General features: G+C 32.3%; 1 protein-coding gene across 1 annotated transcript in view; it reads left to right on the forward strand.

The window, feature by feature from the left end:
• Nucleotides 1–13,572, forward strand: part of bon (tripartite motif-containing protein bonus) — a 31,622-nt gene extending 18,050 nt beyond the window's left edge. Inside the window, exons 3-19 of the mRNA XM_077437082.1 lie at nt 1,343–1,571; nt 1,693–1,783; nt 1,861–2,120; nt 2,212–2,374; nt 2,454–2,598; nt 3,607–3,788; nt 3,875–4,070; nt 4,198–4,332; nt 4,527–4,745; nt 4,828–5,190; nt 5,271–5,455; nt 5,571–5,678; nt 10,621–10,744; nt 11,994–12,165; nt 12,248–12,431; nt 12,628–12,777; nt 12,916–13,572. Of these exons, the coding sequence (XP_077293208.1) occupies nt 1,343–1,571; nt 1,693–1,783; nt 1,861–2,120; nt 2,212–2,374; nt 2,454–2,598; nt 3,607–3,788; nt 3,875–4,070; nt 4,198–4,332; nt 4,527–4,745; nt 4,828–5,190; nt 5,271–5,455; nt 5,571–5,678; nt 10,621–10,744; nt 11,994–12,165; nt 12,248–12,431; nt 12,628–12,777; nt 12,916–13,089 (3,080 nt within the window). The 3' untranslated portion in view covers nt 13,090–13,572. The remainder of the gene's footprint in view (nt 1–1,342; nt 1,572–1,692; nt 1,784–1,860; nt 2,121–2,211; nt 2,375–2,453; nt 2,599–3,606; nt 3,789–3,874; nt 4,071–4,197; nt 4,333–4,526; nt 4,746–4,827; nt 5,191–5,270; nt 5,456–5,570; nt 5,679–10,620; nt 10,745–11,993; nt 12,166–12,247; nt 12,432–12,627; nt 12,778–12,915) is intronic.

Below are 13,572 nucleotides of genomic sequence, written 5' to 3' on the forward strand. Positions count from 1 at the left end.
CTTTACTAAACAAAAATGCGATTCTTTTCCAAAAGTTAATCATTAATATAAATACTGGTTAGTAAAAATAATCGTAATATTATCAATCAATTCTCCCAAGTTTGACTGTATTTAACTCTCTAAAATCAGTCTCATTTGCGTCTGCATAAAAAGGGTTAATTTTCGCACATGACCAGAAATGTAACATGGAATGTGTCATCCTATATATTTTCTTCAGGAAAATAAAAGAAATCGTTGTTGTTCGTAAGATGTTTGTAATTAAATAATGCGATTTTCACTATAGATATTTTGACAGATGACATCAGCTTTTTTTCTACTTGTGAATAATATTGGACGAAACATTTCTGATTATGTTTTGTGGTCATCATGATCGAAAATTAAACATTTTTTAAAAATTTTTACTTCTTATATATTTTGTGAATACTGTTAATTTTGTAGTAAACTTGTATATATTTTATAACTTAGTTTTGGTTTTTAATCCCGATGGATCATTGTATTATATTTGCAGTAGTATAATAGAAGTAATGATAGCTGGTATATATTTTGCTTATATCATATTATTGGTGCTCGTTTTTTTTCCCGTACAGGATGTTTTTGGACATGAACTTCGCCGAAAGATTTTCATGATCTTTCCTTAAACTGATTATTCCGTTAATAACTGATTAACTCAGAAGTTGGACAATCCAAACGTTTACATCAATATTTTGTTAATATAATATTAAAAATATTTTGTTGTCCAAAATAATCATGTTTGGAATATTCAGTGTTCGCAAAAATCATTTACTGAAAGATCGGGTATGCAAAAATCTGTCCACAAGGTTCGTGTCCGGAAACATCCTGTACGAGAAAATCACCAAACTCATTATTTCATATGAATATCTGTAATTTGAATTTTTTATATAGGATGTAGACTTGTACTCTAATGACCAGGTGTCACATGATATCGCGTAAAAGTTTAAACATAATGTTATCATTAGAGACCGGAGCCACTTTGCGCCATTCTTTGTTCATTTGCTCTCTAGCTTTGTAGTAAAAAATTAGACCAAAAAAAGGTTCATCATAAAAATTAATAATGCACGGCAAACAATAATAACAATGAACGGCGCAAAGTGGCTCCCGTCTCTAGTTATCATACATGCATTATGAATTTGTCCAATTTCTCTATAATAATGTACATTTTCATATGATGCCTAGCTGTTAGAGCACATGTCCACTACAAGTTTATCCTTATGCAGGAGTACTGCATTTCGTTTTATATAATTTCATTATTAGTGATTTGAACACAAAGTTTATTGAGTTTATTTTTTTTTTTTCAATAAAAGTGACTTATTTGTTTTACTAGGTACTAAAAGTGCCAAAATAAACTGTCCAATATGCAAAGTGGTTACTGAATCTGAATATATGATCGATCAGCGTTTTATTTTGGAGAGAAGAGAAGATTTTCCTACTGCCGTTATTGCGGCTATGCCAAATCATCCCGCCACTTGCTGTTCAGATGGCAACAATATCACCGGTTGGTGTATGCATTGTAAAGAATATATGTGCTCTGCATGTGCCCAGGCTCACAAACGGTAGGTTGATATAAAATATATATGTACATATGTCACTTTTGTGATATAAGTTTCTTTATTTTCCTTATTTATTTAGTCAGTTTATATAAAATTATCAATTCAGTAATATACATAATTCTAGCGTGAAGCTAACCAAACATCATACTATGAAAGTTTTAAATACAGCTTCGGGTGGGCCTGCTTTTGAAATATTTTGTCATAAACACCAACAGGTAATAAAAACTCAGAAAATATCCTCAAATACAGTTCTGAATTTAACTTATGACTTACATAATTTATGTTTGATTAGGAACCGCTGGCAATATTTTGTAATACTTGTGATCGACTAACATGTCGTAATTGCCAATTAGAAGAGCACCGAGAACATCGATATCAACTTGGTCCGGAAATGATAATATCTGCCCGTAACACAATTTTAAAAATGCTAGAAGATGTCAAATATAAAAGGGGACTTTTAGATTCAGCCATGAACGTCATTAATGAACGACAAGTTCAAATAGCAGAAAAGAAAAAATCTCTAGTACATGAAATCACACAAACAGTGGTCAAGTAAGCATTTAATAAGAACAAGTGTAATAAATAAAACTTTAATATTGGATTTTTTTGAAAATTATTCAATAATTACATTTATTTTTTTCAGAGTCACTAATGCAATAAATACCCGTGGGAAGCAATTAGTACTTGAATTAAATGAAGTTTGTGATGCGAAGCTGAAAACGCTAGAAGAAAAAAAGAATGCGTTAGAACAATTATCTGCAGTTACAGATCATTGCATTACTTTTGTTAATGCATCTCTTGATCATGTTGGTTTTTTACATTATTTTTTATTTTACAGCTTTTAATTCTAACGCCTTTTCAACAATTTCACTTTGTACATTATAGGGAAGTGACATGGCTCTATTGTATAGCAAAAACCAAATGACTAATCATTTACATAGAATTAAAAGTCGTCGTGCTGATATACCCAACCCTGAGATCCCCGTGAGGATACATTTATCTTTTGAAAAAGTGCCTGATCTTATTAAAGGTATGTCTGGTCTGGTCAGGTATGTATGTATGAAATTGCGTGATATTACATTTATTGTACATATTTTCATACATGAAAAGCTTTATCCAATTATGCATATAATAAACTCCTATATTTTATAACCTTATAAAATATTACAGCAAGTATTGTATGACATTTATGCAAAACTTATAATGTTTCTGATTTTTCGATATTTTTCATTTCTCGAAAAAAAAGAATTATCACTTTTTATTCATTCAAATATTTAATCAGAGACCATATTAATCATCATTATTACAGTAAAAAACACTCCAATCATTAATTATTTTTAGCTTTTTATTATACACAAATTTAATTTATCTTCAAGAAACAAGTTTTTGGCAGCATGGGATACATTTTTTTCAACACAACCATTGACTGATAATGAATTATTTTCGCTACCTACTTCTAAAGAGCCTGTTTTTTAAAAAAAAAAGTTGAAATGTGTAATTTCTTCCTGTTGACTAAATACACTAGGATTTTGGAAAAAATAATATAGTGGTACAATTTTATTGTTTCTACTATTGCTTATTTCTCTCCAAACTTATTTGACTATTGATCTTTTCTAAATTTCTAAATTAAAATTTCATTACATTTTCCTCAGTTAGCGATGCCGAATCTTCTCTGCTCAAAGATTCGGCAGTTATTTTAATGGTTTTTCAATACCGTCATTAATATTAAGCAGTTTCGACAAATTCTACATTATTACCGTTTTTTTTTTTGACCGAGTCGAAAATTCTCGAGAAATTGTATTTCTGAATGCGATGGATGTTCCTTTTAATGTTAATTAACTATAATATATGTATTTGCTTGTTAGTGACCAACAATAAATAGTACATAAATACAAAATTAAAATCTCAGTTAATTTATTGATAGTTGGAAATTAGATTTTTTAATAATTAATTTCAAAAAAATTTATATTTCTGTTAAAATTATAATTACCAATTGTTGTAACTGTTTAGCCTAATTATGTAATATTAAAATTTTCAGTCGTATCAGGTATTGGTGGTGTGGTAGTTGATGGAAAATCATATCCTCCCAATAATAAAAGTTCTGGCAGTCGTCCGTCTTCGGTCGGTTCATCACCACAAAGTCTAGGACCATATCATCCCCCTACAGTACCTACTACACCTACTACTCCAACAGGTTTAATCAACCCTGTTAACCACCAGGTAACGAAATAACATATTAAAAATTAATTATACATGCTCTTTGTGTATGCGAAGTATGTATTTTAACGAAGAAATTATTTTTTTAGCCTTTATCTATTGCTGCGGCTCAAACTCAGATTCTTATGCCTATTGCATCTCAACAAGTGCGACAACAAACATCTCCTGCACCTTCACCACAACAACATTATCAGATGCAACAGCAAGCAGTGCAGGGGAGTCCTGTTTCACAGCTTGTCCAACTATCCCACATGTCAGCTCAATTCGCTCGGCAGAATAGTGGAGGTTTTAAGTTCATATAAATGCAGTCACTTAACATTTAACAGAAACATTGAATTCTTTCACATGGGAACCTTTTTTATAATTTTATGAGTTAATAAATACAAAATTCTATTTTTAAATCAATTTCAAGGTGGAATGATGGGTCCTTTGGCAGCTGTGCATCCTCACTCTGTTGCCATGAATAGACCTGGTGGTGCAGCAGGGCCTATTATAAGACATCCTCATGTCACTTCTTCGACTCATCCTCATCACATTTCAGCTACTGGTTAGAACTAAATATGTTGTATGATTTAAAGTAATTTTGTTAGAATTTCTTTTATTTTGAGAATATTTAGAGAAAGAGCACCAATCAAAATTTAAACATTAAAAATGGTTTAAATTCACTTTTTCTGTGTAATGTTAGGTGATATATATTATTTAGGCTATTTTTAATTGCAATACATTTATCTAATTTTTTAGATGGTGTGAATTTTCTTCCGGGTATGTCAGTTGAAATGAATCTCAAAGGTTTATTAAGTCAACCTCCTTCCTATAATCAAGCGACTCAGCAACTCCAGCATCAACAGCAGCCACATCCACAGCAACACCCACAGCAGCAGCAGCAGCAGCAGCAGCCACAACGAATACCACAATCAAATCAATATAGCCGCCAAGCACTCCAAGCTATGGGATACCCAAGTATGTTATATTGTTTTAACCTTTTTTTTTTTAAGAAATCCGTATATTTTTATTACATAAGTTTGTGTTTTCATTTTCCAAGTTTGTGCAGATTTTAATCAACCCTCGCCACAAAATGCATATGGCCAAAAAATGTCTGGTGGTACTGTTAGTGTAATGAAACCAAGAGTTCCCAGTCCGCATGCAATGCAACACCATCAACATCAACAGCTTTTACATATGCAACAGCAACAGCACCAACAACACCAACAACTTCAACAACAACAACAGCAGCAGCAGCAACAGCAGCAGCAACAACAACAGCAGCAGCAACATCAGCAGCAACAGCAACAACAACAGCAACAACAACAACAACAACAACAACAACAACAACAACAGCAGCAGCAGCAGCAGCAGCAACTTCAAACACTTGCAAAATGGCATATCCCACAACATATCACTAACGGTTTTTATTTTGATTTACTTTACCTCTTTTACTTCATAATAATACATATAATTATCTAATTTTTAAATATTCTTTTCAAGGGCTATATAATGCAAATACTGAGGCAGGAACATATGCACTTCATCAACAACAGTCACAAAATCAGCCTGGACAGGACTCTTTTAAGATTACTATTAAACAGCCTCAACTTTCTAATGGTGCACCCAGAACACCATCCACTACTGTTACATCGACAAATCCAAAAACACCCAGTCCAAACACACATGTAATTTTATTAGTACTTATTTTGATGCATATTCATTTTCAAGTGTACCTATTCAAAACAATATAATACTTTTTCTATGTATTTTTCATTCATCGAGTTAAAATTTATTTTTTAGGCCATGAACGTTACAGATGTAACAACGAATAGCTTGGACAAACTATGTCAAGATTCTGTTAATGACTTAATGGCGACTATAGCCAAATTGGACAGTAACGGCGTACAGGTAATCTATTATTTATGTACATATATGATGATTAGTATAATCTCTGAAAGGTCATTGGGCGCAATCCGACCCGGTCGCGGACATGAATGAAAATGATTTGAAATGAAAGAGTATAAATTCACTTAACATTATATATGGTTATTTTATTTAGAATCCATGGGAGAACAAAGTTTGAACCAAAAATATATTTATTCAAAAAATCGAATACTAATATTAAATATAAGTTGTCGTTCTGTTAAATAGCTACTAAAGCAACCATACTCAGATTTTTTTTCTTACGGGTTTGTTTTGGTTTCTTCTCCACGGGTAGCTACCCTTTGACGCTTACAAAACTTTAGTAAGTAAAGGGTTTTGGCGAGTTGATGTACGTCCCGCGTCATGTTGATGTACGTACCTGGCAGGTTTACGTTCGCTCCCTCTCTCTCACACGCAGGTATAGGGTCGCGTCTCGCTCGTTGCAATATTTTTTCGCTCGTTTTTCAATATTCCCAAAACCCACAAGAAAGCGACCCTTACCATGATAAACTAGAGACATTTATCTATATATCCTCACAATTTCATTTCTGTCCGCCGTGGGTTTTTCTTCCGCAGGCAAAGGGGTATTTGCCCATTGACCTTTAACCCTTTGCCTGCGGCAATAAATATAGCGAACAAGCCCTGCACCTTTTTCGCGAATTCGGCAATCGAGTTTTCGATCTTAAATACAGATTTTAATATTTACTGAAGTAACCAGATATGTTAATAAACACATCAAGTATTATTGTAAACAATAAAATACATAATATATCTCTTAGTTTTGGCTTAATTGTCAAATTATCATTCTTCATACAATTGAGACGTATCGTCGCCATTGTTCAATAGATGTGACGTCACATAAACGAGGTTTCAGTATGGTTCCACAAAAAACTAATTTTGACTGGTATATATGAATTTTAAGCAAATTGAATAGATGGCATTCAACTCTCAGTAATATATTCAACCAATTTTGAACCTTAAAAAAGTTGAAATAGGCGCATATAAGGCTCAAAATCCCGTGCAAAATTCAGAAATTCTATGGAAGACAGCCAAGCTACAGACTTGTCGCGCTAAGCTTCCATATAAGACGGCCGCGGGCAAACGGTTAAAGAGTCTAAAATATAAAATATGTGAAACATAGTATCAAGCGAATGCTGAAAAAGTTCAATGTCCATTTAAACACATGGCTATACATACGTACAATATATTTATTTATTTATAGTAGTAGTTTTGGACCATTGTGGCTTTACAGGAAGAACCTAATGCGCCACAATGGCCTACATTTGATTAAGAAAAACAGAAAAATAAAAAATAAAATACATAAAATAAAAAGCAAAAATGCAAAAGCAGAAAAACATGATAAAATGAAAAAATAAAAATAAAAAAAACAACAGAAAACAAAAGAAAAAGAATAAATGTGGAAGTGTAAAAACCAAAAATGAAATCCAAAAATCACATTCTTAGTTTCATATTAAGAAAAGAAATATAGTACATAAAAAGAAAAAGTAACATAAAATAAAACAATATATAAATAAAAATAAAATCATAGCGAGGCCCAAATGGAAGAGAGTAGATCAAGATTCCACTCATAGATCACATTCAAATTAAGAAAATAATGATGAGCGCAGGTTACCAGATAAATATGTTAAAATAATATCCGATAATCTACGCTCACCAAGGTGGAAAATATCACATTCAGGGACGGCAGCAACGATACCAAGAGCTATTCGAAAGAAGTCGAATAGCTCTTGGTATAGGAGCCATTCGAAAAGGAACTGTGCGAGCAGGAGGTACAACCATCAAATGATGATGTCTACCACGCACATAATTATTAGGGACATGAAGTCCCAACTGTTCCAGCAACAACGGGCATGACGTATTACCACGCAGTAGCTGGACAACGAAACGAATTAACGAGAAGTTTCTCCGAAATTCAAGGGAATTATACCCAAGCATGCCCAAAAGGAAAGGAGTAGGATAGAGATATGCGTAGTACCCATACTCTTTCTTATAAAGAAAACGAAGAAATGCTTTTTGTACTTTTTCGATAATAAGAGAGTAGTTTGCTTCATGCGGATTCCACACAATCGCATTATACTCTAGCTTACTTCTAACAAGCGAGTTGAAAAGCAAGCGAGAAGACAAGGGGTTGGAGAATAACCTAGCATATCTCGAGACAAATCCAAGTCGACGAAAGGAAACCTCAGCGACTGTCTTGATGTGGTTGTGAAAGGTGAATTGAGGATCAAAAGTGATACCCAAGTCGACCATAGATTCCACACGCTTCAACAACACGGATCCAATGGAATATCCGTGACAATAGAGCGAATTCGCACGTCCATAACTCATAATTCTTTTGCAGTTAAAAAGATTTTTGTGTGATGAGCAGCATGGTTTTTCACCATGTCGTTCCACTACCACTAATCTTGCCTGCTTTTCATATTATACCATGTCTAAAGTTGACGGTGGTCAACAAGTTGATGTAGCCTACTTTGATTTTCGTAAGGCCTTTGATCTTGTTAACACATAGGCTATTGCTAAAGAAACAGGCGTGCGGCGGGGAGAATTTGCGCTAATCTTTGCATAAAACTGTAACTGTTTAAAATGTCATATCTCTTTTACCAGTAAACGTATAAAAGTGAAATTTGAAATGCAGTTTCGTATGGACTATCTTAAAATTTCGTAATTGTAAAATCAGTAAAAGTCAAACTGTGAGTCGCGTACTAATAAAATAAATAATTAAAATGTGTATAAATATGGCAAATATACATATTTTATAAATAAACAAAAAAAATCTAGCAGCAGTGAACCTTTGTGTAACAAAAACAACAAATGTCGTTATTTGAAACCTATAAATACAATGCAGTCAGATGCAATTCCATATGCTCTTTGGAATTGCCGACATCGAACAAGGTTAATCCTCTTTCGTCATAAATAACAATATCAGTGAGAGAATTTTAGGACATCGGCAAAATCTAAGAGGAACATAAAACAGACGTGAGAAAAAAAAAGGTCCCCCCAAAATGTGTTTATTACCTAGTGCAGTGGTTAGTAACCAGGAGTCAAGTGTAGGCAATAAATTACCGAAGAAATATAAAAGGGCACATAGAAAACAATGGTGATATTTTCTTCAGAACATGAATATAAAAAAAATCAAACATTTATTCAACTAAAAACACAAAAAAAGCATTCACCCAGCCAACTGCACCCCTTATGTAGATATTCACATTTGATTGATTGGTAGATATTTACACAATATTTATTTAAAAGTTTCCTTTATATTATCGATAAACTCACTTAATGGTTTTTGATAGTATTACATATTTTTATTATTTACACACACACACGTTATTTAAACACAATATGAAATTCATACACTAATGAAATTTTCGCTGGTTTCGAACCTCTGAGAAGGTCGATGACGATCTGTTCTATTATTTTTACAAACCTCCTATACGCTTTAGTTAAATAAAATAAAATTTGAGACATCTTCAGCATAACCAAAGAAATATTTTGTTAATTTAAAGAAATATTTGGTACATTTGCTATAGTCCAGTTTCTAACCTTCTGGACTTTTCAATATCGACTTTTTTAAAATTATTTTAGTTAAATATCACCAACGACATCTTTTACTAAGCCCCGATATGAATAAATTACAAGAAATACAAGGTTCAACGTGTTTTTTCTTTATATGAAGTAGGAGTGACGCAACGCACAAATTTGTGCACACGGTAGCCAAAGGAAGTTTTTCAAACGCACAAATTTGTGCGCACGGTATCCTGTGTGTTAATAATGACGCTCTTATGATCAGATTAGCTGAAGTGGGCTTTTCTCCACGTCTTCTTAAACTCTTTGCTTCTTATCTTAGTGATAGGAAGCAATTTGTTAGATATGGTATTTATAAATCTCCTTCATATTTTACGCGATCTGGTGTAACTCAGGGGTCCACCTTAGGCCCTTTATTATTTACTATAGTTATTAATAACCTCCCTAAAGTACTACGCAATACTTCATGTCTCTTGTTTGCAGACGACGTTAAATTATTCTTTGCTGTTAAGGATGAGATTCCATTTTTCAGGATAATTACCAGAACCCAGAATAAGGTTAAAAATAAACTGGAGGCTCTAAGAGCGTAAGAGAGCGTAAGAACTAAATAAGAGGCTCTAAGAGCAAATTACAGCATGCCTTTAATACGTCAGGGGGCACACCGTCAGGCCCAACAGACCCCCTCAGCTTCAAAATTGCTATCCTAACATCTCCAAGCGAGACCCGCAATGTAATATGCTAGAAAGAAATGCTCACATAAAACCGGGTGACTTGGTCTCTCAACTTGGGATACTAAAAGCGACCAAGAATCCAATCAATATGTGATGATTAGAGGTAGGATAGTCACAGTACTATCCATTGTTCCATTGTTGTAAATCCTTTGTAAAAAATGTTCGGCAAACCTTTAACAATGCATTTACAACCTTTGAACAATACGCGGCACCTTCTGGGTCCGGTGACTAGTGATGATACAGTCACACGTTTTTAGTCTTTCTAATAGTCTTTTTCACTATGTAGTCGCCGAGTACAACGACGCGTTGTATTAAGGCACCCCGTAATACAACGCTGTACATTATGAGGGATCGTGTTGGTAGCTCCAACAAATCGCGGAGACCAGACCGAATCTCGCTAGTCAGCCGATTTTGTTGCTTGAGAGACTGGTGAGTTGCATGGTGTGGCAAGCACCGTACGACTGCATATATTTGATCTGATTATGCAACTAGTCAGTCGCCCGGTGTAGTCTGGCTGATAGGAATATATACTAATATAAAATTTTATTATTAGATCACTAATATTGATCTAATAATAAATGTTAATCATATTTATAATTTATGTTAATTTGTGATGTGTGTTTTTGAAACTGGTTGTATTTTTGTTAAAGGTCTTGGCTGAGAATTCAGCGGGAAACAGCAGTAACTCTAGTGCAGGCCCCAATGGCAAAGGGTCTTCTCCACATGTCCACAGCAGCACAGATGATGTGCAACAATCCACCCCCACTATTAATAGTAAGTGCAAACATGTTATTTCTATTGTAAATTATAAGATAATATCATTATCTAATATATAATTTGTATTTTATATAATAGCTAATACTATTGAATTTCGTGTACTGTGCACGTGAATAAATTTGTTATATGTATTAATTTTTGTATTTTTAAACCATTATGTAAATAATTTTTTTATTGCATATTTATAAAACTGCTTGCATATATAACTTAAAGCATGTAAGTGTCTAACATCATATTTAATCTAAAGTAAAAACCTTTTTTATATCTATTCATTATACTGTTCGACACGAAACATGGTTTAGACACGAGATATGACTTCTTATAGATCTATGCCCAGTAAACACGAATCTGGTAATATAAAATGTTGATTGGCTCGAGATTCGGAGATATATGTGTTTTTTAAATCGCGCGATTTTTCTATATCTTGGTATTGTTCGGTCGATGTCTCAAAATCTGTCAATTTTCTGTTCAAAATAAATATTGGAATCTATAGTCGGGTATTTTATCTTTCATTTGTAGTACTTTTCAGCTTTCAAATCTCTCTAAGTATGCATCCAGTTCAAATAAAAAGTCAAAAGTACGTATTTTCACTTGGGATTTTTTTCCACCGTTACTACTATTTTATATTGTAACATGTTTATTGGGATAGTGTTCTGGCCACACTATTTTTTGTTTTCGTTTAATACGGTTAATTGGAAGTGTGCTGAATTTTAAATTGCTAAAATTGCGTAAAAAAACATATCTCATTTTTTCAACATTTTTTATTACCAGATTCGTGTTTACCGGGCATTGATCTATAAGAAAAATCATATCTTGTCTCTGAACCAAAAAAAAGTCGTCATTTGTCGAACAGTGTTATTGATACAAAAATTGTAATTTATAAAAAGTCAAAAGTTTTTTAATGTTTTATTCAAATTAATGTTTTAGTTATAATTTTATTCAGTGGTATTTATTTCTACGTAATGTGTTAAATTCTCAATAATATATGTGTATATATATATATATATATATATATATATATATATATATATATATATATATATATATATATATATATATATATATATTTTTTTTTTTTTTTTTTTTTAATAAAGTTTATCAAAAATAAATTTTAAATTACACTTGGAGATAAAATGACAGAATAGGAAACAAAAAAATATCAATCATTGACAAAAATGGCATAAGTGCGCAAAATTCAATTGAGCTAGTTATAGATATCATATTTTAAATTAAATTTACTATTCAGATAAACATGAATCGGTTATTAATGACTTAACGAGTGGTGATGATGTAACAACAGATCCCAATGAAGACTGGTGTGCAGTGTGCATGGATGGTGGAGAACTTATATGTTGCGACAAATGTCCAAAAGTTTTTCACCAATACTGCCATATACCAATAGTAGATAAATTACCAGAGTAAGTATTTCATTTGTAAATTTTTCTCAATCCAAAAACTATTATTATAAACAAAATATTATTTTAAATATGTCATTATTAGTGAAACAGAGACCTGGCAGTGTTTGCTGTGTGCGAATTTCGCCGACATTCCAGATGTATCTCCCGGTGATAAAAGATCGGCGACTTTGACTCTAAGGCAACAAAAAATTATAGAAAGAATTGTCTTAGAATTATATTGCCAATATGAAACAAGTATGCATTTTAGAATACCTGTTCCTTTGGAGGTAAATATTGTATTCACTTGTTACTAATGTTCAATATAATCAGAGCCATAATGATGTGAATAATTACGTAAGTCAAGATGCAAAGTTGATTTTACTTTTCTCAATTATGGTTAAACTCTTGCAAAAAAATCAGTATGGCTTTGAAGTTTTTTGTTAAAAATAATTTTAATCAAATTACTGTATTTGATCATTTTAGAATATAGAATATTATAATAAAATCAAAAAACCGATGGCATTAGATTTGATCCGAGTCAAATTAGCTCCTGGAGGGAAGCAGTATACACATGTGTCTGAATTGGTAGCTGATGTTAGACTCATGTTTAAAAATGCGTATGCTTTTAATCCAGTAAGTATTGATGGATTTTTTTTATCTCAAAAGTTCGAAAATACATTACATACATTTGTGTAGTGCAATGATTTAATACCAATTTTAAAGTATATTTTTGGCACATTCTTACATATATTTTTATTTGATTATAAATAGGTGGACTCGGTAATTTTTAAAGATGCCAAACGTCTTGAAGAATTTTTCGACCAACAACTTGAAAAGTGGTTACCTGAATATGCTTTTTGTGATCCGACTATAACTTTCCCTGACGAAATTAAAAGATCAAAACTTATGCAAAATACAATATGTGTGAATCAATTACTCGAATAAACGCAAGAACTAATTTAGGACTATATACCAAATTTATATAATACTATGTTCAACATTACATAGATACGTTATATTAAACTATTGTGAAATGTGGTAATGTTAATGATTTTTAGTGTTGAAATACATGTAAAGTGTTTTATACAAACATGTATTTTATAGATATCTAACACTAAACTAAGAAGTGAAAATATGAATTGATACCAAATCTGTGATTTTGGTATCAAATTCGAACTTTTTCTCATTTAAATGTTAGCTTACTTTGGAAAACAATCAAACATAAATTATTAAGGACACGGCTACATAATGGAGTCACAAATGTGATAGTGATCACATGAAGAGGGGATGCTTGTTTTTGTGCAGACTGGACCAAAGAGTAGTTTGAGTTATACAAAGGACGAGTACAATAAATCGAGAAAAATTCTTTCATCACTACTTTTGCTGGAGTGCTTTATGAAAACTTAAGCAGTGACAACAAATTTGTAC

Source organism: Arctopsyche grandis, chromosome 8 (genome assembly GCF_051622035.1).
Source record: "Arctopsyche grandis isolate Sample6627 chromosome 8, ASM5162203v2, whole genome shotgun sequence".
NCBI lineage: Eukaryota > Metazoa > Arthropoda > Insecta > Trichoptera > Hydropsychidae > Arctopsyche > Arctopsyche grandis.